Source organism: Pyrgilauda ruficollis, unplaced genomic scaffold, assembly GCF_017590135.1.
Source record: "Pyrgilauda ruficollis isolate IOZ18807 unplaced genomic scaffold, ASM1759013v1 scaffold126, whole genome shotgun sequence".
Lineage (NCBI taxonomy): Eukaryota > Metazoa > Chordata > Aves > Passeriformes > Passeridae > Pyrgilauda > Pyrgilauda ruficollis.
The window spans coordinates 1,207,525-1,232,880 of NW_024510988.1; the positions used below are offsets into that span (position 1 = coordinate 1,207,525).

The following is a 25,356-nucleotide window of genomic DNA, read 5'->3' on the forward strand; positions in this document are numbered from 1 at the left end:
AGAACCAATATCTTCCAGGCTGAAGAGCTGCCTCTGACTGAGACCATCCCTGTGTGAGAGCACAGGGAAGGCAAAAATCCTTCCCTTTAACCACTGAAAACCGAGATGTGCCCAGCATTTCTGGTTGTGTGTCCAAAGCTGAGAGCACAGAGTCAGACATGATTTTTAAAAAGCCTTTTCTGCCCATCCTCTCCACCCAGCTGAGAAGGGCTCAAGTGGGCTGTGTCTGGAGCAGCTCCAGCTTGAAAAAATTCGTCTGCCAAATGTTGCAGAGATCAAAGCTTGCCCTGCACCCACAGATTCTTAAAGAACAGGAGGAACCCGAGGCTCTGCTCCAGCAGCCTGCCCAGCAGGACCCAAACCTCTCCTGAATTCCAGGTGGGCAGGGACAGTGCTGGGCTTTTCTGGGAGGAGGTTGTTGCTGGAGGGAACTATTTATACCCCAAACTGGTCCTAAAAGGATTATTCATGACAAAAACCCCAAAGCAAACAACACAAACCAATCCAATCCGACCTCTCCTTGCTGAAGTTTAACATGCTGGAGTGAGAAAATGTTAAAATTGGAGGATGTCTGATAAAACCATATTTGGTTGCAAGTCTTGGATGAAGACAAGGCCTTAATCTTTAATTTTAAAGATTCCTTTGAAAGTGGAACCTCCTTTTTTATTAGCAGAAGGGCAGGTTAAAGGAAGTTACAGGAGCATTCCTCCTCCTCTAGGGAAGATATCCCTGAATTCTTCCCTTCCATGAGGACTTGCTAAGAAACCTGGAAGGATGAGATTTGCAGAGGGCCTGAAAGCAGCAGGCAGTGAATCCCCAGAGAAATTCAGCCTTAGGACATCCTTCTGCAGGGGGTCCAGCCTGATGTGTGCCCTGGAGCTCAGCTGGGAGGGCAGAGCGGAAGGTTCTGCTCCTGGGGAAGGTTCTGCTCCATCACAGGGATGAAGGACAAAATGGGAAAAAACTTCTTCCCTTTCCCACAAATTCAAACTCTGCAAAAATTCCGTAGGGAAAGAGGCATGATCGAAGGAGCAGCACCACAAATGGAGAACTGAGAAATCTGCCTCAAAACCAGCGCTCAGCCCTGACATTCTGGAGTCCCCAGGCGCCGGGGTTGTCCTGCCACCCTCTCCCAGAGGCTGGAAACCCTCGCTGCACTCCCGAGGAGGCTCCTGAGGGTCTCTGCCCCCTGGGAGGGGGTGAATCCCAGCCTGGAATTGGTGCAGGGAGCTCTGAGCTCTGCCATAGTCAGGCAGGGAAGCGCTGGGAACAGAAAATCCCGCGGCGTCAGCAAGAGCAGCTCGGCTGGGTGACTCAGAGGCCGCGGTGGCAGCGGGGTGCTGTCACCCTCAGAGCTCTGCTGAGCGCCTGGCAGAGCTGGCATCAGCTGCTCAGGGGCACTGTGAACACCTTCGAGCAAGAGCACCCAATTAGGTGTTATGCAGAATTCTTCTGAATCAGAAGTGAGCAATAGCTGCAATTAAAAAACCCTTGATATCTTGGATAGCGAAGGATCTGGGGAACGGGGAGCCGGGAGAGAGGCAGAGGAGAAGATTTTCCAGAAATCAAAAGGTTTTTGGAAGGAGCTGACGGCAGAACTGTTGGCTTGATCGATATGAAGGCTGCAGTGTTGAAATTAGAATTCAGCCTGCTGAAAGCCCCAGCCTGGGCAGGATTTTTGTCAGAATAGATCTCCAAGAGCTTGCAGACCCTGGCTCGAGGAGATCCCTGTATCAGATTTTTGTCTCTAGCTCTGCCCCTGTGGGTGCAGGGGTGGCCAAACCTCCTGCCCATGAAAGGTGCTGGTTCCTGGGCACCAGAGAGGGCACGGGGAGCGTGGAAAGCAGAGCTGAGCCTCCTCCAAGCCGTGCTCAGAAGCGCTCAGGTGTAATTACTGCCAGGCCCTCAGTCACGGCTGTCACCTCCCCTGTCACCTCCCCGCTGCATTTCATCAGTGCCCGGGGGAGGCTCGTTTATTTAAAGCCACCAGGGCTCTGCTGGGTGACTTCTGTGCCAGCTGAGGAGCCCAGGGCAGGGCATGGGCATTTTCAGCAGCACCAGCAGCGCTCCCAGGCCAAGGATTTACAATATTTTCCTCATTCCTGGCCTCTCTTCCTCCTCCTCCCCAGGGCCTGCAGACCTGTCCCCTGAGCAGAAATGAACAGCTAAAGGTTCTCACTCAGTGGCAGCTGTTCCACACCTTCCTTTCTCTTCAGGGAACCACAGCCAGGAATCCACAGCAGTTCTGGGCTTGCATGCAAAATAAAACATAGTGAAACTAATCCTGGAGATGCTTTTTTCCCCCCTCCACAAAACCCCTGAGCAGGGAAACAAAGCAGCTCCTCAAACACATTTCCCCCTTCCCTTTTCTTCCACCTTCTCTCTGCTCCAAAGAAATTATATTTCCTTTGAGTGGAATATCTTGGTTGCATTCTCAGCGGAGCCCAGCGAACAGCTTGGGGACAGAAGGGATGTCAGTTTGACAGTTTCCTACGGCCCGCTGATTCCAGAATTCCAGAGCAAAGTGACACTATCCAGGGAGGCAGTGTTCTGTGCAAATTCCACTTAGACATCGATTTCTGTGCCAAGCCTTTGGAGAGGATCTGTCTGGGAGTGATGGGCACCCCTGGGCAGCAGCAATTAGCAGGAAATATCAATTTAGCAACACCTGCAGGCCAAATTCCTTGGGGACAGCAGGTGGAGGCTGCTGTGAGTGGGACATGGCCCTCGGGGTCCATGCTGGCTCTGGTGGCTTTGGCTGCTCTTTCCCTCTTGGGTGCACGCTGAGTTAGGTCCCAAAATCGTGCCTGGAGTCCAGAGGAAAGCTTGGACACTGAAAGCTCACCCCGAACTCCAGGTTTTATCCTAAATGTCTGAGGCAAAACCTTGGGGGGATCCATGCAGGAGCAAAGGCTGGCTGAAGTTTTTGGTGCAAGGCCCCAAACCTTTACCAGGATCAGCCCTGCCAGGGTTTTATACCTGGAAGGGTTTGCAGGTGGAGTGAAAACCAAAAAGAGAGTTCCATCTTTGCTGTTCCTGAGAGGAAAAATGTTCCAGCTGCTGCCAGAGACACGCAGGGTTCTGCTGGGCTGTGAACATCCCCCTCCTGCTCTTTGGCACCACCGTGATTAGAGGATCCATCACGGGGAAATACTGCCACAGCTAATGAACATTTTCCAGTTTGCTCTCTGGAAAAGCACGGGGAGCTGCCAGCAGAGGAGGGCAAACCCCTGGCTCTGCACTCCAGGCCCTGTCCTGCCTGCCTTGTCCCTGTGGGTTCCAGCAGATTCCCTCCTGCTGTAATTCAAACACACGGGACTCCTTATTTCTTAAGCAGAAAAGCTGAATCTTTATTGTAGAACTCATATTTTTATAGGGCTATCAGAAGGCACTGTGTTAAATCAAATTGGGTTTTTTTGCTATATTAATTATATAAATATAATGATATATTTATATTATATACTATATTATATGTTTATATTATATACTATATTATATATTTATATTATACACTGTATGGTATATTTATATTATATACTATATTTATATTTATATTACATATTTATACTATATACTATATTTATATTTATATTATATACGACATTTATATACTATATTTATATTATATGCTATATTTATATTTATATTATGTCCTTACTATATTATATACTATATTTACTCTATTATACTATATTTATAGTAATATTATAGTAATTATTTATAGTAAGATACTATAGTAATATAGTATATAGTAATATAGTAATATAGTATAAATATATTATATATAATATATAGATAATATATATAGTATAAATATATTATATATATACTATATTTATAGTAATATTTATATATTTTATATAAATATTTAAACTATATATATTTTATATACATTTTAAACTATATTTTTTTTATTTGTTAGGAAATGTCTGTGTGTGTATCTGTTAAGATTTTTTCTCTACTTATGTGTTTACATATTTTTTTTGCAGATTCTTATGGGAAAGACTTTTTGCTTTTAGAGGTGTGAACAGTTTTCTCACTAGAATAGATTTTTGTGTTAAGTGATTTTTATTTTCGTGATTAGTTTACACAGGAACTTACAAGCGAGCTGCTAGCTCAGCCAGAGTAGCAGGGCTTAAACTATATTTTTTAAGTAAGGTATTGGTGAGATGTCACACCCCCAGCTGCTGGAAAAATGTTTGCAGGGAGGTTTTCTGGAGCAGGGATGAGCAGCAGGGTGCTGCTGCACTGCTGCCACCAAACACTGCAACCTTGCAGCCCTGTCCTGCCCTTGACCCTGCAGCTAATCCATGGCTGGATCAGCTCAGCCACCCTGGAAATCGCCGCGGTGGGAATTACAGCGGCTTTGCTGCCCTTAATTCTCAAGGGAATTTGTTCCTTTTTGGGCTCTTTCTCCCTCAAACCAAGGCTCGGTTTTATCTCTGTTCAGGAGCTTCAGCCAGGCCAGAGCCAGGTGCTGTTTGTGCCTTTTTTTTTCCCTGTGGTTTTTAATCCCTTCCCTCTCCCTTTTCCCCAGGAAAATGCAGTTTTTGGGCTGGGCAGGGGAAAGCTCTCCCTTCCCCAGCCAGCTCTTTAAGTGCTCCTTTCTTTCCTCTTTCTGAGGAGCTGTCAGCACTGAAATCCAAATTGCTGCTCAAAGCAGGACTGAGAGACTCACAAACCTCCTTAATGGCCACCAAGAATGCTTCCAAACGCTGCCAGGGCTGGGGAAGAGAAGCTTCTTTTTAGGGCTGAAAACTCCAGTTTTGCAAAGCTGGGAATTTACAGAGTTGTCCATGTAGCTGTAGTTTGTACCACGAGGATGTGTACTGGATACAGCCTTTAATTGTGTGATCACACCGTTTTAATTCCTAGATTTTGGTGTTTAAATTTCCCTCTTACATGCAAAATATTTGGAACTTTTCTTCTGTTTCATATTCCCAAATGAAAACTTTTTATTTTTTTTTAAATAGAAACACCAAATCTTTTCCTTTGTACAATACTCAAACATTAACTTTCCCCACGACGCATATAAGGACAAAAATTATTACTGTGAAAATAGTTCTATTTAAAGAAAAAAAAAAAAATCCTGAGGAAGACAGGAAGGAAATGAAGGGAAATGTTGATTACTTTATCCAGGGATTTTTACACACTCCCTAAGCACCATTGAGTAAATTGCTGATGAATGGACACAAGAGATGAGCTATAAATGACTCCTCCAACTCCAGCAGGGAGCTGGAACAGCCTGGAAAAGGCTGGAATTGCTGAGCCCATCTCCCTCTCTGTGGCCTTTCCCTTTTAAAGCCAATTTTATTCCTGCACCCAGAGCTCAGAAAATCCAGCACAGGCCCAAGGGGCTGGTCCTGCCCATCTCAAACCCTTTTACACCTCAAAGACACTTCTCCATGCCCCTGCTTTTTTCTTTTAATTTTTTTTTTTTGTCCCACCCTACATTTTCTGCATGGTTCTGCCTCCTCGAGATAGTTTTGCATTATGAAAGGGCAACAGGAGAGGAGAAAAAACTGTTGCTGTATTTAGCATTGATTTTTTCCCCTTCACTCTGAGTCACAGAAGCTAACATTTAATTAATTTCTGACACTTTGACAGCTCCTAAGAAGACATTTGTAGAGCTATCAAGTGCTGCTGATAGCACTGTCAGACAGACACTTTTTGAATTATCAGCTATTAAGGACCCATATGCAACAAATTTCCAAGGATTATTATCCAAATTGTTCTCTGAATGAGAAAAGCACACAAAAGCTCAGTGAAACATAAAGAAACCATTGTTCCCAGGTGAATTTGATATTTGCAAATGTTTTGCTATTTTGATCACTTACGTGGTTTAATAAATCGAAGTCGCTTTTGTCTTTTATGAAGGAAATTAAGTGGCCTTGGTTTGGGGTGTCTGAGAGCAGGGCCAGATCTCCCAGTGTGGTCTTTGTGGAGATGCAGCTTGGGAAACATGGAATATTTGATTCTTGCACCAAACATGGAATATTTGATCAATATTTGATCCTTCCCCCAAACATGGAATATTTGATTCTTGCACCAAACATGGAATATTTGATCAATATTTGATCCTTCCCCCAAACATGGAATATTTGATTCTTGCACCAAACATGGAATATTTGATCAATATTTGATCGTTCCCTCAAATATGGAATATTTTATCCTTCCACAAAATATGGAATATTTGATCAATATTTGATCCTTCCCTCAAACATATTCCATTTTATCCTTCCCATCAAACATGGAATATTTGATCTTTCCATCCAACATGGAATATTTAATCCCTCCCTCAAACATGGAATATTTGATCCTTCCCACCAAACATGGAATATTTGATCCCTCCCTCAGACATGGAATATTTGATCCTAGGAAGGGCTGAGCAGGGCATGAGGCCCCAGAAACACGGAATTATTTAGGTGGGAAAAGCCTGGCCAAGCCAGCAGCAGCACAGCCCCGGGAGCCACATCCGAGGGTTTTGGGCCTTTCCAGGGATGCTGATTGCAGCACTCCCTGTCCCAGTGCCTGACAACCCTTTCCATGGATGTTTTCCCCACAATATCCAAATAAACCTCCCTGGCACAAGGTGAGGCCTCTGTGAAAGGCTCAGGGGCTCCCAGGCAGGTGTTGGCCTTTCCTGCTGGCTGGGTTCTGGAGAGGTCAGGAGTGATTTATGAACTGAGGGGGTTCTCAGGTTCCAGCCCAGATTGCTTCTGCTGGGTGGAAATCCCTTCTCCAGGCGGGACTCAGGTGTGGTGTGGGGAAGTCCCTCGTTAGAGCCCTGCCCTGGCAGCTCTGCAGGGAACCCACCTGGGCAGGAGATCAGGAATCCTCCCACACAGAGGGAAAACCTCTCCCGGGGCCAGGAAAAACCTGTTCCAGGGACCAGGGAAAACATCTCCCAGGGATCAGGAAAAACCTCTCCCAGGGGCCAGGAAAAACCTGTTCCAGGGACCAGGGAAAACATCTCCCAGGGATCAGGAAAAACCTCTCCCAGGGGCCAGGGAAACCTCTCCCAAGGGACAGGAAAAACCTCTCCCAGGGACTGGGAAAAACCTCTCCCAGGGGACAGGAAAAATGTCTCCCAGGGACCTGGGAAAACCTCTCCCAGGGGACAGGAGAAACCTCTCCCAGGGATTAGGAAAATCCTCTCCCAGGGGCCAGGAGAAACCTTTCCCAGGGTCCAGGAAGAACCTCTCCCAGGAGACAGGAAAAACCTCTCCCAGAGGCCAGGAAAAATGTCTCCCAGGGTCCAGGAAAAACCTTTCCCAGGGTCCAGGAAAAACCTCTCCCAAGGGCCAGGAAAAACTTCTCCCAGGAGACAGGAAAAACCTCACCCAGGGATCAAGAAAAACCTCTCCCAGGGGACAGAAAAAACCTCGCCCTGGGCCAGGGAAAACCTCACCCAGGAGACAGGAGAAACCTCTCCCAGGAGACAGGAGAAACCTCTCTCAGGGGACAGGAGAAACCTCTCCCAGGGGCCAAACATCCTGCAGGTCTCCCTGCAAATATGGAATTTACATTTTCATACCCTGGCACCAGAGAGAGACCCAAACCAGCAGCACCCAGAGCTGCTCTCCACTCCCCACATCCTCCTCGAGCTTGGTTTGTTCACCTCCCTCAGCACAGAGGAGATTTTGTTCTCTGAATTTCAAGTTAATGGCACGCAAACCTCTGTCCCAGCAGCAGAATTTCTTTAGGGTGTTGTGACAGCACAGAGGGACAGAAAAGTCCAGAAGGCACTCTCAGTGGGTAAAACAAGCAGCAGGGCTCCCACAGATTTAGGAACTGCACAGGAATCCCAAGGTTTTTTATGTTTTACCTCTGGAGGAGGGCACAGCTCATGGCCACGGGCCAGGGAATGCTGGGGGTGTTGCTGTGATAAGATTTTCCAAGGAAAACCAGGAAAGCCATGTTGCCAGTGCCAGGAGGTGCTGAGGGCTGTGGGGTGGCAGCAGAGCTGTCCCCACCATGTGCCCCTTCACTGTCACCTCACTGGGGCAATGGCAGAGGCAGCACAGCCCAGCCCTGACTGCAAAAGCTGCTGCTGTCAGGTCCCATCATTGTCACTGTTCAGGTCTAGGGGTTTAAAATTTATTTATTTCACTGCTGGAGGGAAAAAAAAAACATATAAGGAAAAGAGAAAAGAAAAAAAAAATGAAAGGAATACAGCCCAAAGCCCCACGAAGCACATGGAAAATAAACAAAGTGGGTCATGGAACTTCTGCCCTGAACTGTGCACACCTAAGAGGGAGCAGGGAATGGCAGGGCACAAAACATCCCAGGCACTGTGCCTGAGGCAGCTGTAACACTGAGTCACTGGCACAGAAACCTGGGGGTGAACTGGCAGTAAAAACCAAGTTCTGCAATCCCTGCCTGGATAAGTAGCTCTGCATCCATCCCACTTCCAGCCAAACATTCACCAGGGCAGGGAGAACAGGCTTCAGGGAAATCACAGAATCACCAGGTTGGAAGAGACTTTAAAGATCCTTGAGTCCAACCCAGCCTCAACACCCAGTGCCCATCCACGCTTTGTTAAACACACCCAGGGATGCTGACTGCACCACCTCCCCATTCCCTAGGAATTCCCAAAATTCACAGAATTCAGAGAATTCACAGAATCACCGGGTTGGAAGAGACCTCCAAGACCATTGAACCCAATCTAGCCCCAACCCCTCACTAAACCCTGGCCCCCAGTGCCCATCCAGGCTTGTTTTGAACATACCCAGGGATGGTGACTCCACCACCTCCCTGGTCCCTGGGAATTCCCAAAATTCACAGAATTCACAGAATTGCTGGGTTGGAAGAGACCTCCAAGACCATTGAACCCAACCCAGCCCCAACACCTCACTAAACCCTGGCACCCAGTGCCCATCCAGGCTTATTTTGAACATACCCAGGGATGGTGACTCCACCACATCCCTGGTCCCTGGGAATTCCCAAAATTCACAGAATTCACAGAATTGCTGGGTTGGAAGAGACCTTAAACATCATCGAGTCCAACCCAGCCCCAGCACCTCACTAAACCCTGGCCCCCAGTGCCCATCCAGGTTTTGTTAAACACCCCCAGGGATGGTAACTCCACCACCTCCCTGGGCACGTCACGAGCGAGGCAGCAGAAACCTGATTTTATTTATTTTTTTTTTTCACTTTTTTCATTTCTTTTTCTCACTTTTCCATTTTTTCCACCGCTGACCCACCATCCTCTCCCCCACCCAGTGGCAGGGTGGAGCTGGCAGCCGGCACCTGGGCCCCCATGGATCCCCTCAACCTCTCGTGGTACGACGGGGACAGGAACTGGAGCAGGGCCCTGAACGCCTCGGAGGCGGCGCAGAAGCCGCACTACAACTACTACGCCGTGCTGCTCGCCCTCCTCATCTTCATCATCGTCTTCGGCAACGTCCTGGTGTGCATGGCAGTGTCCAGGGAGAGAGCCCTGCAGACCACCACCAACTACCTGATCGTCAGCCTGGCCGTGGCTGACCTGCTGGTGGCCACGCTCTGCATGCCCTGGGTGGTCTACATGGAGGTAAGGGCTCGGGATGTGGCTCCAGGAAGGATGGGGAGGGTTCAGCAGCCTGGAAGTCAGCCTCCTGAATCCTCCCCAAGTGGTTTTCGTGCCCTGAATACAGGTTTTTTTGTTCCCTGAAGTGTAGGTTTTTTCGTTCCCGAAATTGTGGTTTTTTTCTGTTCCTGAAATTGTAGCTTTTTTATCCCTGAAATTGTCATTTTTTTCCAGGAGAAGGATGGGAGAGCAGGTAGTTTGAAACCCCGTTGCTGCTCAGAGGGCTAAATGATGGCCCAGTTGCACCAGAAACTCAGGGTCAAGAGGGAAAGGACCCCAGTTCTGTGTTCAAAACTCCACCATGGGCATCACACTGAAACCACATGAAATTTGTGGAGGTGGAAGGGACCCACAAGGATCATTGAATCCAGCAATCAGAAAAAAAAAAAAGCAATCAAGGCCCTGTTTCTGAAGCAATTATGGAAGCAGGATGGGAATCCGCAGCTTTATATCACAATATAAGGGGAAAAAAAAATCACTTTTCACAGCTCAGCCTTCAGCACAAACCATGCTGAGTGTCCACTCACTCACTCATGGGAGGGATGATAACACACGGAGGAGAGCAGGGGAGTCCTGATGCAAAGCAAAACAAAGCCACTGAGGTGGCCCGGGCTGTGAGAGAGCACATTGCTAATTATCACCGAGTTAATGATTGTTTTCATGGCGCTGGAAGCTCATTAACGTGGCCAATGGGCTGGTGGGAGGCAGGCACTGCCTCTGAGGCTTCCATCTCCTTCTGCCCTTCCTTTTCCACCAGTTTGAAGCAGAGGCTGGTGCTGGGAGAAATTCCTGCTCCCTCAGGTCCAGCCAGAACCTCTCAGACCCTTTTTAATTTTCAGGCAGAAGAACAAACCACAAATGATGCAAAATTCTCTCTCTTTTCTGGGCTCACGTGCAGGGCTGGTCAGGAACCACAGCTGCCTCACCTGCCAGCTGGGACAATTCTCTCCAGGTTTTGTGTCACAGGCTTGGCCTAAAACTCAAAATCAAAATGAAACACTTGAAAACGGCCCAGATTTGGTACAAACAGATATTTTACCCCCAAATTCTGGAGGCTTCTCCAACACAAGTGAAAACACCAAGAGAAAGAACTGCTGCAGCTCCCAGCTTCCCCCAAACCATGCCCTCGGGAAATTGGTTTCCCAGAGGTTTGGATCTGGCTGGAAACCTTTGCCTTTGGGCAAATTCTCCTCAAAGTTCCTGATGTAACTGTCTCTTAAGTGCTTTTTTAATCACTGAGTATTCATCTGTCACTCAGGCTTCAATGCAGTCATTCTCCCTTCTTTATGCTGCCTATGGTTATGTATATCAGAGCAGAAATAACTGAAGAATAGATATCTTATTCATTCTATTTTCAAATGCAGTAGGGCTCTATTTTTGTTAGAGGGAAATATACTTTTTTTTCATCACATGTCAAACACAGCAGTCCGAATAATTGCTATTAAACTTAATTGGCAAAGTTCAGCTTCAACAGCAAGAGAAGTGAAGAGAAAAAAGGCTACTGGTGCCTGGAAGTGTTATCATTAGTTCTTTGTCTTTAGCACATCGTGTGGAGTGTTAAAGGCTTTCACTCTGAATTAAACTCATTTTGTTCACCAAAAATAAAAAAGGTGAGGAATGCCTACCCCGATTTTTTAAACTAAGAAATGAAGGGAAGCTCTTGCTTGTCTGCTGCTGACCTTTGTTGGGTGTAATTGGAAAAAACTGTCTGGGAAAAAGCTGTAAGTAAAATTAGAGGTGCTTGGGAATCAAAATGAATGTATTCCCCTCCTCATTCTGCCTTGAAATGCTTCAGGGAGCTGTTTAAGCTCCTTTATCTTCCCTTGTGAGTTGGAGGAGCCTTGTGCTCCCCGGTGGCACTGGAACGTGAGCCCAGCTTTGTGCTGGGGCTGCCCAAACCCACAGAGAGCAGGGGAGGGAACCTCAGCAGCCCCTTGGAAGGGGCAGAGCTCTGCCTTGGGCCCAGCACAGCCCCAGGGATTGCTGACCAGCCCCAGGAACTGCTCACTTGCCCCAAAGGATTGCTCACTAGCCCCAAGGATTGCTCTCCAGCCCCAGGAACTGCTCTCCTGCCCCAAAGGATTGCTGACCAGCCCCAGGGATTGCTGACCAGCCCCAGGGATTGCTGACCAGCCCCAGGGATTGCTGACCAGCCCCAGGGATTGCTGACCAGCCCCAGGGATTGCTGACCAGCCCCAGGGATTGCTGACCAGCCCCAAGGATTGCTCTCCAGCCCCAGGAACTGCTCTCCAGCCCCAAGCATTGCTCACCTGCCCCAAAGGATTGCTGACCAGCCCCAGGGATTGCTGACCAACCCCAGGGATTACTCATGAGCCCCAGGGATTGCTCATCTGCCCCAAAGGATTGCTCTCCAGCCCCAGGCATTGCTCTCCAGCCCCAGGCATTGCTCTCCAGCCCCAGGAATTTCTCTCCAGCCGCAGGGATTGCCCAGTAGCCCCAGGAACTGCTCACCAGCCCCTTCTCTCTCTGCAGGTGGTGGGGGAGTGGCGCTTCAGTCGCATCCACTGCGACATCTTTGTCACCCTGGATGTCATGATGTGCACTGCCAGCATCCTCAACCTCTGTGCCATCAGCATTGACAGGTGCCCCAGGAACTGCTCTCCAGCCCCAAGCATTGCTCACCTGCCCCAAAGGATTGCTGACCAGCCCCAGGGATTGCTGACCAACCCCAGGGATTACTCATGAGCCCCAGGGATTGCTCATCTGCCCCAAAGGATTGCTCTCCAGCCCCAGGCATTGCTCTCCAGCCCCAGGAATTTCTCTCCAGCCGCAGGGATTGCCCAGTAGCCCCAGGAACTGCTCACCAGCCCCTTCTCTCTCTGCAGGTGGTGGGGGAGTGGCGCTTCAGTCGCATCCACTGCGACATCTTTGTCACCCTGGATGTCATGATGTGCACTGCCAGCATCCTCAACCTCTGTGCCATCAGCATTGACAGGTGAGGGCTCTGTGCCACCAGGCTGTGCCAACCCCAGGGTGGCAAGTCCCAGCCACCTCTGTGTGGTCACAGTTTACCTGGGACTCAGGGGCTCAAAACCAGTGGGAGTTTTTTGGAGAGCAGCTTAGAGGATCTCGACGAGCTGTGAGCAGGGAGTTCTGTCAGGAGGCACAGAAACGCTGCTCCTGGGGCTGCAGATGGAATTGCTCTGTGTCCCACGGGCCTGGCACTTCTCTTTGTGCTCTGGGGTGGTGCAGGGGCGTTGGTGGGAAGGGTGGAGGAGAACTTCATGCTGAGCTGACCCAGCCTCAACCCTCCTGGTGTGTCTGCAGCCGCCCTGGACACACGAGCTGGGCAGGAGCTGGGCAGTGGCAGGGTGACAGCAGCCTGGGGTGTGTCCCCTGCAGGTACACGGCCGTGGCCATGCCCATGCTCTACAACACCCGCTACAGCTCCAAGCGCAGGGTCACCGTCATGATCGCCGTGGTCTGGGTGCTCTCCTTTGCCATCTCCTGCCCGCTCCTCTTCGGCCTCAACAACACAGGTGAGGGCTCTGCCGCCTGCAGCTGCCTCCTGCTGTCCTCCCAGACTGCCAGGAATAAAGGTGGGATCGGGTTTGAGGTGTGTTGGAAGTGTTCTGTCCCTCTGCTGCCTGCAGTGGTGTCCTCCCAGACTGCCAGGAATAAAGGTGGGATCAGGTCTGAGGTGTGTTGGAAGTGTTCTGTCCCTCTGCTGCCTGCAGCTGCCTCCTGCTGTCCTCCTGGCTCCCCAGACAGGCAGGAATAAAGGTGGGATCAGGTCTGAGGTGTATTTGAAGTGTTCTGTCCCTCTGCCACCTGCAGCTGCCTCCTGCTGTCCTCCCAGACAGGCAGGAATAAAGGTGGGATCAGGTCCGAGGTGTATTTTGGAACTGTTCTCTCCCACTGCCACCTCTCACTGTTTGCACGCTGATTCTGGGTGTGTTTCATCTCCAGCTGTTCCAGAGCAGGGTTTCACACTCACCAGGACTGAGGTGATGTAAAAGTTCACACAACACCAATCTGTGTTACCTTAACATTTGTCCACTACAAATTCAAAATCCTCCCTCTATTAAAACACACAAAAAGGAAAGCCGTGGGACAAAACCTTCCCCGAGGCAGGAGAGGAAAGGACTGGCAGTTCAGGCAGCAGTTTCCTGGCAATGCTGGTTGGATGCAGCACGGGATCAGCCGTGCTGAGCTGCAAGGCAAGGAGCAGCAGGAGTTTTTGGGGATGATGTGACTCCCTCCAGCCCCAGGGCAGCCAGCGCGGCGACCCCCTCAGCGGGGACGCCAGCCCTGCAAGCTTTTCTCTTCCAGACGAGAAGGAGTGCATCATTGGCAACCCTGCCTTCGTGGTGTACTCCTCCATCGTGTCCTTCTACGTGCCCTTCATCGTCACGCTGCTGGTGTACGTGCAGATCTACATCGTGCTGCGGCGGCGCAGGAAGCGCGTCAGCACCAAGCGCAGCAGCCACGTGCTGGACTCGGACACGCAGGCCCCCCTGAAGGTACCAGCCTCTGCACCCTCCCCCTGCCCTGCTCCCCCTGCCCCACACCACCCAAATCTCCCAAAGGTGGGTGCTGTGGCGGGTTTGGGGTCCCGGCTGCACGCCGTGGGTTCCCAGCTGGCTGGCTGGGGCTCCTCGCTGGATCTCAGGGCTGTTCCAGCAGCAGATCTGCACCAGGAGCTGCTGCAGTAACCCCGAGCGTTGCCTTGGGCTGGGCTGGGGTAGCCAGGAGGCTGCACCGTGTGTGAGTCAGTCCTGCAGGATCACAGAATGGTTTGGGTCAGGAGGGACATGAAAGCCCATGGGCAGGGACACCTTCCACATCCCACGTGGCTCCAAGCCCCATCCGACCTGGCCTTGGACAATCCCAGGGATGGGGCAGCCACAGCTTCTCTGGACACCCTGTGCCAGGCCTCCCACGCTCCCAGGGAGGAATTCCTCCCTAATATCCAATCTAAACCCATCCTCCTTCATTTAAGGCCATTCCCTCGTGCCTTACCACTCCAAGCCCCTCTCCAGATCTCCTGGAACCTCCCCCTTTAGGCTCTCAGGTGTCCCCAAAGCTCGGTGGCAGTGCCGGGGGTGCACAGCTCCTGTCAGGTGTCCCCAAAGCTCAGTGGCAGTGCCGGGGGTGCACAGCTCCTGTCAGGTGTCCCCACAGCTCCTGTCAGGTGTCCCCAGAGCTCAGTGGCAGTGCCTGGGCCCTGGGAAGGACAGCTGTGCAGGACCAGCCTCTCCCTGCAGGAGCTGCGTGTGAGGGAGCCCAGCTGGCCGTGACTCCTCTTGTCAAAGCAGGGCTCTGGCAGCACAGCCAGGGGCATGCTCCATCTCCAAACCCTGCTGCCTGCAGAGGAGGCAGTGACACAGGGACACACAAACACAGCAGAGCTTCGTGGCCTCCTTCCTCTGGTGGAGAGCACAGGGGGTAGCAGCCTCCATCCCTGCTCCTCCACGGCAGTTCTCCATCAGTTCTCCATCCTGCTCGGCTCCTCAGCCGCGCTGATGAGCTCCTGATTCATCCCTTTGCATTCCCACGTGCCTCCCTTACCAGCTTCCCTTCCCAACCCCTCTCTGCCTGTGTAACCTCTGAGCTGGTGCTTGCCCCTTAGGACAAATGCACTCATCCAGAAGACGTCAAGCTCTGCACAGTTATTGTGAAGTCCAATGGGAGCTTCCAAGTTAATAAGCGCAAAGTGGTGAGTGTTAAAAGAGAAGTGGGAGCTTTCCAGAGCCTTCAGCCTTCCCCTTCTCCCTCAGGACATGAGGTTAATTTATGTAGGGTGGGAGAAAAATAAACCTAAGAGCAAAGGTTACCGTTCAATCTCAAAATTTAAATAGTCTTCCCATTCCTTGGAGTGAAGCAGGGGGTTTAAGCTCACAGAGCTCACAAAGCCAGATTAAGCTCACCGAAAGATCAGCTCTAAAAGCCACGGCATTTGAACATTTTTGTGCCTTTGATTTCCTTCTCCTCTCTGTTATTTAAATCTTGGACTGCACTGGCTTTGTTGGGTTTTGGTTGTCGATTCCATTTTTATTCATTTGCATTCTGAAAACCTGAATAAAATCTGTAGAGAGTGGAGACAGCGTCTCCCCCATTTCTGAGCCTCTTTGTGCCAAAAAGGAGAATCCTCCAGTGCAGCTCTGTCCATCCCACCTGCCCAGAATAGCCAAACACAGCACAGCCCTTCCTCCAGGTGCCAGGCAGGGAGGGAGAAGAGGGACTGACTGTTCTCCAGCATCATCCAGCTTCACTCTGTAAGGAATGCTCGTTGCTCCTCTCTGTGTATTTACCTGTCATTATGTTGTGGACATTTGATTCTTGTCCAGGAGGCAGAGAGTCACATAGAAGAGATGGAAATGGAGATGGTGTCCAGTACCAGTCCCCCTGAGAAAACGGCCCTCAAACCCACAGCACCAAGTAACCACCAGTTGATTGTGCCAGTTGCTTCTAATCGGGGCAACAACTCTACCCTGCAGGCACCCCTGAGCAGCCCTGGGAAGGTGGAGAAGAACGGCCACGCCAAAGAATCCCACCACACAGCCAAGGTCTTCGAGATCCACTCCCTGCCCAACGGCAAGACGAGGAACTTGCTCAAGGCCGTGATCAGGAGGAAACTGTCCCAGCAGAAGGAGAAGAAAGCCACCCAGATGCTGGCCATCGTGCTCGGTGAGAGCGTGCCCTGGCTGCCCTGGGCTCCCTGCAGAAATGCCAGCGCCCGTGTCCCGTGCAGGCTGATTTCCCAACCTCCCTCAGAACCCATTTCCCTTCACACATCAGAGGATAGCAGGCAAAGGGCTGCCCAGGGGAGGGTCCCTCCTCCCCGGCCACGCACAGTGCTGCACTAAGGGTGCCCAAAGCTGCCCCTCTCGGGGGCATCTGAGCTCCCAAAACAGGGGAGAGCTCCTGGGCTTGCTGGAGCAAAAGGCAGCAGAGCTCAGCAGAGCTGGCACCCTTGAAGGGTAGAGTTTCTGCTGGGTCTGGGCTCGTTCCACGAGCAGAGGAGTTCTTTAGTACCAGGGCAGAACGCAGACCAGGACACTGAGCACGCAAACACAAATCTCATTCCTCTGGGAAATAAATTCCCCTTCCACCAAAGAGAACCTTGCTGAGAAGCTGCCCAGCTTTCAGCAATCAAAACCCTCCTCTCTCCTTTTTTCCCCCCCAGGTGTTTTCATCATCTGCTGGCTCCCCTTCTTCATCACTCACATCCTGAACATGCACTGCGACTGCAACATCCCGCCGGCCATGTACAGCGCCTTCACGTGGCTCGGCTATGTCAACAGCGCTGTCAACCCGATTATCTACACCACCTTCAACATCGAGTTTCGCAAGGCTTTCATGAAGATCCTCCACTGCTAAAAGTCACAAACAGCACCCGCATTTTTTTTAGGAACGCAGGGGGAAGAGGAAGCGATGCCATCCATGCACGGCGGGGCAGCCGGGGAGGGGGCTGGAGCTCTTGAGCTGGGCACCGCTCGGTGCCCGAGCGCCTGCTGGGGATGGAACGAGGTGGGAGGGTCTCTCGCCCCGCTGGGTGACCTCTGGACCGGCCCCAAGGGCGCTTTTCAGAGCCACCCTCGCGCTGTGGTGGAAGTGGAAGCGCAAGGATCGAGGCGCTCTCGCTCGGTTCTCGCCCGTGGCCACCCGGCCTGGAGTGCCCTGGACACAGAGTGGCCACGGGGCCAGCAGGACGTAGCGCTGGGTCAGCGGCACAACTCTCACCAAAGACAAGGCCATCCTTCCCGCTTGGAGCAGGAGCCAGCCAGGGCCTCTGCCAGCTCCGTGCAATAGCTTTGCCTTCACCTCGAGCTGACTCACCCGGTGTTGAACTGCTGAAGCCTTCGGAAATTACATAAAAAACAACACAAAAAACTTTCAGAGGTCCCCAGGCGGGTGGAGACGGTTCTGCCACCCACAGACCCTGCAGCAGTGTGAGCCTACAAGCCATGGGTGGAAGGGAGGAGGGGGCATCAGTCTCACGTCAAACCATCGGTGTAAATAGCAATGAATAGGAGGGATTTTGGAGCCCCAAGCCAAAAAACATAAAAGAGATGGAGAGAGAAACTCAAGGAGTGGGAACCTTGTCTTGCATGGTGTACATCCAAGGACCCCCTCACCTCCCATCAGTGATTTCTGCCCACCAGCATCTCATCTCCAGGCTCTGCCCAGGGTGACAGCAGGGGAGGGGTGGCAGCGTGGTGAATGTACAGACACGAGGACACTGTGCCAGGGGGGCACCCTGAGCACGCCAGCCAGGCCAGGGCTGGTTCTTCTCACCTAAATCAGGGGCCCCAAGGAGCACCTCGGGTCTGATTTGCCTCTGTCTCTCCCCAGAGAGTGCAGAATAACATTGTGCCTAATTTAAATCAACAGTCAAGGAGATAAAACTGTGCATTTTGGAAAAAGCCAGAATAAAAAGCCAAGAAAGCCCCTACCTGGACCAGCTCCTGTGTCCAAGCTGGACTCTGGAAAGGTCTGGATGTTTCCAGCATCCCTTACTCTCTGCTATCTATTTTTCCATGGATTTTAGGAATGGAAGCCCCACAAGAGCATCATTTCACCACGCTGAATCTGGCACTGCCAAACCCACGCTGTACGTGCTGTTTGTACTCAGTTCACATGATATTTTGCAATATCTCTGTAAATAAAACACAGCAAGGTGAATAAAGCAAGGTGGAAATAGGTCTGGCTAGAAATTCCTGCAGGATGTGGAGCAGCAGAGGGTTGCAATAGCCATAAACAGGGGCAGGCTCCCAGGGTGCAGTTTCCTGCTGTTTTCTAAAGGAGTAAAAACACAATTGGGAGAGCAATAGAATCCCTTTTTTCTCTATGCAGTTTGTGGAATATTCACTCCGTTTCTGCTTCAGATGAGGTGGAGATCTGCCAGGGTTTCCTTTAATTCCCTGGATTTCCTGTGCTGCTAACAGAGCACTCTCCTGTGCTGGCAGGATGTGTTCCAGCTCTGAGTCAGGAGGAGATTACACCAAGCAGCTCTAGCACATAATCTCAGCTGTTTTCTAAAATGGAAGCAGCAGTCCCACCTTAATCCACAGGTTGCTGTTCCAAAGCTGGCATTCCTGGAATGGGCTGGGATCCAGGGGTTTTGATTTTCAGCCCACAGCCTTGTGTAACATTTGAACCTGGCTCTTCACAGCTAAAAACTGCAAAATTGGGAACGCCAACTCGAGAGATCTCAGGCACACATGAGCTGTTCTTTCTTCCCCTCAGTTTTCACCAAATTCCCTCAGTGATGGGAATCAACTCAGACTTGTACCCAATAGTCACAGAATGATGCAAGGTTTTGGGGCAGAAAAATAGCAACAAGCTACTGGTCCATCTTTTAATGTATTTATAAGCAGAAAGATCCATTTGACTTGGGGAATTAACAGGCGGGGAGCTGAACAAAAATAGCAAATATTACATATATAGACAAAAAAAGCTTTAAAATATTTGGAAGTTGTCATAGGTGAAGTCTGCCCTGTACTAAAGCCTGGTGTGAGCCCTCAGGATAAGTGGAATAATAATTTCCCTCAGGATAACGTGGATAATATCTTCACTTTGTGCCATGATTTTACTTTGTGTCCAGTTTTAACCCAAGAAAATCCTCCTTCCAGTGTTGTGTACCTCGCTCCCAATTTTTTTTTCTGAATCTAGAAGCAGAACCTTATAGCTCAAGCCACCTGAACCACTGCCTGAAAAACTCTTCCAAAATGCCACGGAGGGAAAAAAAGCTGCAGGAAAAGCCTCTGTCCTTCATGTGGAGCAAAACCCCCAGGTGTGAATAGGATGGATTTCCCAGAGCTGCAGTATTGGCTGTGAGGAATTACCTGCAGCCCACCCTTCACCCCCAGGACGCTTTAAGCTGCTCCTTCCTCACACTCCAGGCTAAGTTGTGGGAATGTGAATGTCCCCGGTGCCCTTGGGAAGGTGGCAGTGCCAGGTCTGGCCGTCTCTGCAGCAGGTTTTCCTTCCCCACAAAACTCCTGCACTTCCAGACGACAAACGAAGCACTTTGAAACCCAGGACTGAGCCTTCCCCTTCTGGAGACAGCACCAAAGTCATCCTCACCTCTGGCTTGCCAAGGAGGGAGGCAGTGCCAGGAGCAAGGGCAGAGTGTGCTGACACAAGGAGAACGTGGGAGCTGTTTGTGGGAGCTCCTCAGAGCCCACCCCGAGGGACTTGGGAGCCTCTGCCACAGCTCTGACCTGGCAAACCTCACTGTTCCTTCCACCCTGGAAAAAACAAACCTCTGCTTCCCCAAGGACCTCTGCTGGTGATGGGAAGGGCACTGAGCTGGTTTTTAAAAACACCTTAAGCAGAAGATTTCATTTCTTTGTTCCTCCAGAACTCCAGAGCCTTGCTCTAGCCCCTCTTTTGGGATTCATTATTTATAATTGAAGCTTTCGTTCTGCTTTTTGAGTCTTCCTGTTCCTGCTTTCCCTCCCTGTGATTCCCAGCTTGCTGAAGCCCTGGGTGGGGACCTCTGCACCCCCAAACAGGTTTGAATTAAAAGCCAGTGAATTCTGCCTGCACTGTATTTGCTGCTTGCCTGCTTGCTCCCACTCCACAGAGCTGTTAATCTTCCTGGCTGAAGAGTACACGAACTCCAGTAGGTCTAACCAGCTTATCCAATCCTGCTGAAATAAAAAAATAATATTAAAAAAAAAAAGGAAAACAGGAAAAATAAAGCCACTACCTCTTGTGGTGAAAATCTCCAGTGCAACCACGGCTCCCCAGGAGTCAGGAATGTATAAATGCCCATCACAGGTACATGTGACACCAACCAATGTCTTCATGCAGCACTGTCATTAAATAGAGACTTGCACAAGCCACCCCGATGTCCCTCTGCTTGTTTTGTTCTGGTTTACTCTCAGCTCTGAGGGTCAGGCTCCAGGGGGCTGTGGTTCTGCTGCAGAGCTCAAACACACAGAGGAAAAGCTGCCCTCACACGAGATTTGCCTTTTTCTGACTTGCTTTTCAGACTATTTTCCATTTTCCTCCCTTACCCCTGTCTATCCTTGAGAATCCTGGTGTTTGCCTTGCCTGCAGCCACGAGAATCAGACGCGAGGAAGGAAAGATGCAGAAAGGCACAGACAGAAAGGAAATGGTCTGAAATGTCTCTCCTCTCCCAGGCAGCGGTGGGCTGGGGAGGAAGGGAGGAGGAAGGGGTGGAAGGCAGAGGTGCCCAGCTGGATTCATGCTGGACGACTTAATTCATTTATTTTGGAATATTTTAATTTATGTTGCACTGGTTTCTCAGGCTACACACTCAGGTTTGGTGTTTGTGCAGGTGGACCCTCAGCCAGGCTTAATCAGCACTTTAAAAATAAAGATTATTTTCTTTATATAAAAGAAGAAGAAAAAATTGTACAAAGAAAATCCTTCCCACTGCTGGGGAAGAAAGCTGTCTGTCCATGTCCAAGAACTAACACGCTAAATTTTCAGTTTAATGGCATTTCAGATCCAAAGGTTTACTCAGTTTTGATCCAACACAGAATAATCCTCAGCTTGTGCAGAAACCAGAATCTCCAGAACTGCTGAGTTCAAACGAGGCTGAATTCTCCCTGGTGGATGATTCACCTCAGTGCCACCGTGACAGAGGGAAAATGAGGAGCTGCAGTGCCCCCTCCCCTCCCAAACACAGCAGAATAAACGATATTTTCACATCAAACAGGACACACCAGGCTGTTTTCAGCCAGTCTGCCCTGAGCCTGGCAGCATCAAAGGCAGCTGCTCTGAGGTTCACCCTTACAGCCAAATTTCATTTCTAAGCCTGTGGACAGGAGCCATTCACAGCAGCCAAAAGAGATAAAAGGAAGGATCTGCCCATCTCCTGGGGCATCTGAGTGAGTCCTGCTGCTCCAGGTGAGCCCTGACACATCCCTGGCTGTGCTTTGTTCTGCACACCCAGGGAAAAAAAGAAAGAGAAAACCAGTTACTCTTGTTAAATTAACTCCCTGCCTTTAATCAAAGCTTCTTTTAATAACTCCAACTGCTCCCCCAAGTCTTTCTGACGATTCCAGCCTGTCTCCTTCATAAAGAGCTTTTGACTCACAAATAACAACTTTCTTCACCAAAGAAAGAGTGATCACAGTGGCCTAAACATAATTAAGGCGTCATGAATAATTAACAGACCTAGAAATGCCTTTAAAGAGACTTAAGAAGCCAAGCAAAACCCTTCCAAAGGAGAGGAAAGCATCGTGCCTCCCCATGCTGGGCCCGGGAAGAAGGAGAGGGCTGATGAGAGCGAGCGAGCGCATTTAGCCGGGGCAGCTCTGCCTCCCTGCTGCCATCCTGCCAGCCTGGCACGCAATCAGCTGCAGCCCTGATGAGCTGCCAGGGCACTGCTGCCAGGCTCAGCGAGGGAGGCAGCAGCACAGGTTTGTCCTTGCCCCCGGTGAAAAGCAGTTTTTCCTGGTGTTGCCCAAGCCCCCGCCTGCCAGGGGAGTTGGTGGCACGTGCCAGGGGCACGAGGTGTGGCACAGCAGCAGAACTGGCACAAGGGGAGCTGGAAAATGGGCTCTGCTGGGGTTCTGGCCCTGCACTGGGGAGGCTGCTCAGCCCAGAACAGAGGGGGGCAATCAGCCCCCCGAGCTCCTGGCTGGGGGGGACACACTCCTCTGCAGCTTTCCCCCCGGGAGCCTTCATCCCCTCCCCTCCATCACCCCACAGCCCATTGCAGAGAATTCCCTGCTGCCCCTGAGCCCCTCTGGGGCTCCTCACCTGGAGCCTGGGAGCCTTGGGATGGGGAGTTTTTGAGGATGTGGCCAGCTCCTGACCACAGCCTGCCCCATCAGCCTCGGCCCCTGACCTCAGGAGAGCAGGACAGAGCAGCCAGGCACCACCCAGATCCTCCTCCCGTGGCTGGTGCTGTGGGGTTTTAACTCTGCACACAGGGGGAAAATAAACCAGCAGAATTCAAGGGTCCTCATGGCTGTTTCTGCTTCTTATCTGGATCCAGCTGTTCCATAAATCCTTGTGAGCTGTGTGCAGGGCAGATGGAAAGGGCTGCAAACCTCACCTGGCAGAAAACCAGGTCATAACCTCAGCCCTTGCCACTGCATCAAATGGTTCCTGACAGCCGTCGTTAATATTTATTGAACAGGGCAACCACTAAGCTGATTTTTTTTTATTCAGGCCGTGTGAAAAAAAGCAAGAAAAGCCCAAACTGACATCAGCCAGAAATGGAATCTCGTCTCCAAGTGCTAACAGCAACACAGAGAATCTCTGAGCAGCTCCTGAGCGCGAGTTCAGAGAGCTCTGTCAAATCACCAGCTGGAAAATGTACAAAGCTTCAGAGGGAAACCCAGGAGCTGCAAATCTGATTGAACGAGACAGGTTATGAGCTGGGAGCTCCTCTGTGTGAAGAAATGGGCAGTCAGTGCCAGTCCAAACAAATATGTACATCTCCTCTGAGCACCTCCCTCCCCCTGGGACAGCTCCTGTCAAACACAAAAGTGACTTTGAGCTGGCACCATTCTTTCAGTTTGCTGGGGAAAAAACAAACAAACAAACAAAAAACAAACAAACAAACAAACAAACAAAAAAAACCAAAAACCAAAAAACCAGCAAAGATGGCAGAGCAGCTGCTGTGGGTCCTGCAGAGGGACCTGTGCTCACAGCAGGGCCAGCTCTGGGGTGACAGCCTGTGTGTGACCAGCTCTGGGGAGGGCTGAGCCCACCCTGGATCAAATCCACGGCATGGGACGATGCCATGACACCAAACAGTGACGACTCCATGACATTAAAGAGCTGAGCTCCTGCCTCTGCCTCCCTCTGGGCCGTGGGCTGTGTTCCCTGCGAGAGAATGATGGAAATGGGAGGGTTTGACCCAGAACCGAGCTGGGGATGAACCCCTGAGGGGGGGCTGGGAGAAGGGACAGGAGTGTCAGAGCTGAAATGAGGGATGTGGGACTCCAGGCAGCTCTTCCAAATGCAGTTTATTGTACCCAAGATGTCACAGCAGGCCAGGGTGTGGGTGACAGAGCCTGTGCCCACAGCTGTCAGCTCCAGCTGCAGGCAGCCTGGGGACCCTTTAATTTTGGTTACAGTGCATTCTATACTTTTCTTTGCTGAGCATCTTCATTCATAAGAACCAATCTATACCTTGACTTCTACCTATAGCCCATCATAACTACTGTAATTACCATATTCATGTTGCTGTTCTCCAATCACTAAAAGTTGGTACATTGCAGTTGAAGCTAGAAGTTGTTTTTCAGTTTTCTTGCAGTGGAAAATTCAGAGACCTTTTTTCTACTTGCAACATCTGCTGACTTGTTTGCTGTGCTATCTTTCTGCTTGGTAAAAACATCTTCTGTTTGGGGTGGGTTTATCCTGTAATTCATAAAACCCCCTTCTAACTAACACACCCTTTGCCTTATCCAGCAAGAATGGCTCAGCAATTCTTTGCTTCTATATCAAAACTTGCTTCCATCTCTATTCCTTCTTCAGCTTCTACATTCAAAAATCTTTCTGCCAAGCACCCATATCTGTGATTCTTTCTTGTCCAACTTTCATCCTTCCCAGCACTCGGGGGAAATGTTGGTGCCTCTGTCCCTGCACACCCCCTGGCCCTGCCCAGGCCAGGAGCAGGGGCTCAGCTCCTGGAGGCTGCAGCCAGAGCCAAAGTCACACCAAATTAACCTTGGGGACGCAGATTTGTGACTGAATTACCGGGCTGGCAATCTCCTGCTGCAGTAATTGAGGCTGTGCATGTTCCCAGCTGGAGGGATGCTCCAGGTCACATTCCTTCACGGTGTTATGTTGAAATGCCCACCTGGAGCTGGCTGGGAGGGCAGGCTGTGCAGGCAGGGCTCTGCTGGGCTCAGGTACTGCCTGCTAACCTGTTTAGCTCTGCCTTTGTGTCTGAGCCCCCCCAGCAAAGGGAATATTCGGCTCCCTGGCAGTTCCAGGGTGTCTGGGAAGGAACAAGTCTGATTGCCTTTGTGATAAACAAGCCCTAAATCACTTCAAAGCTGAGGCCAGGATCACTGGGGAAGATTACAGACAGTGAAATAGTAGGGCCTGGAACGTGATTCAGAGATACCAGGGAAAATCACAGTAAATTCTGCCTCCTTTTAATTAAAAAAAAAAAAAAAAAACAAAAAAAGGAGCAAAAGGAAGTGTTCAATGAGCAGACTGACTGAGCCACTCTCCTTCACCCAGCCAGGCTGGCAGAGCTGGGAACAGGCATTTGAGCCCCAAGGCCAGGGGGAAGCTCTCCCCCTGTGGGTGCCATGCAGGGGCTCAGCCCAGCACATCCCTGTGCTGCAGGGGAAGGCAGGAGAGTTCAGGCAGGAGGAGCTGCATGGGGCTGCCCTGACAGCTTTAACTCACTGGCAAAAAGCTCTTTCTGCAGCCAGACTCATCCTCCAGCTGTGCAAGTCTCCAAAATGCCCAAATCCGTGCTTGTGTTTCAGGCACAGTTTGAAATTTCCCCCTGAGCCTACAAACACAGCGAGGCCAGACTTCCCAGGTGGATTCCAGGGCTGGGCACCAGCCCTTCCCTGCTGGGATGTACAAAAGTTTGGAAAATGTGATCTTGGAGAGCTTTCCCAGCATCAGTGATTCTGTGGGGCCAAGGAAGCCCCAGGAGCTGCTCCCAGACCCCCAAAATGACCTCAAACCCAGCATTTTCCAAGCTCACCGGATTTCAGATGAATTCCACCTTTTCTCTGGTTTTCTCTCTCTCATGATTCCTCCCTGCCACTTTTCAATGTCTGGGTGGGCTCATGTCCTGTGGCGTTTTCCAGCATTCCCTGGAGCAGAACACGACCCTGCTCGGCCAAAAGGAGCAGCA

At 50.6% G+C, this 25,356-nt stretch overlaps 1 protein-coding gene across 7 annotated transcripts; it reads left to right on the top strand.

Moving 5' to 3' along the window:
- Positions 1 to 9,240: 9,240 nt before the first annotated feature.
- Positions 9,241 to 16,965, top strand: DRD2 (dopamine receptor D2). Of its 7 annotated transcripts, none has more exons than XM_041458129.1 (7): positions 9,241 to 9,535; positions 12,065 to 12,174; positions 12,935 to 13,071; positions 13,865 to 14,055; positions 15,165 to 15,251; positions 15,883 to 16,222; positions 16,722 to 16,965. In XM_041458129.1, exons 1-7 carry the CDS (start codon positions 9,263 to 9,265, stop codon positions 16,913 to 16,915), a joined length of 1,332 nt encoding a protein of 443 aa, XP_041314063.1. In that variant the 5' UTR covers positions 9,241 to 9,262; the 3' UTR covers positions 16,916 to 16,965. The 7 variants fall into 7 exon arrangements, with proteins under 7 accessions (XP_041314063.1, XP_041314069.1, XP_041314067.1 ...); XM_041458135.1 differs by having other exon boundaries at positions 15,165 to 15,233; positions 16,057 to 16,222; XM_041458133.1 differs by having other exon boundaries at positions 9,263 to 9,535; positions 16,033 to 16,222.
- The last annotated feature ends 8,391 nt before the right edge of the window (positions 16,966 to 25,356 follow it).

Coding starts and splice junctions, on each gene's coding strand:
- DRD2 (XM_041458129.1), top strand. CDS start 9,263: ATGGATCCCCTCAACCTCTCGTGGTACGACGGGGACAGGAACTGGAGC. Junction 14,056..15,164: donor ACACGCAGGCCCCCCTGAAG/GTACCAGCCTCT, acceptor CTTGCCCCTTAG/GACAAATGCACTCATCCAGA. Junction 16,223..16,721: donor GATGCTGGCCATCGTGCTCG/GTGAGAGCGTGC, acceptor TTTCCCCCCCAG/GTGTTTTCATCATCTGCTGG.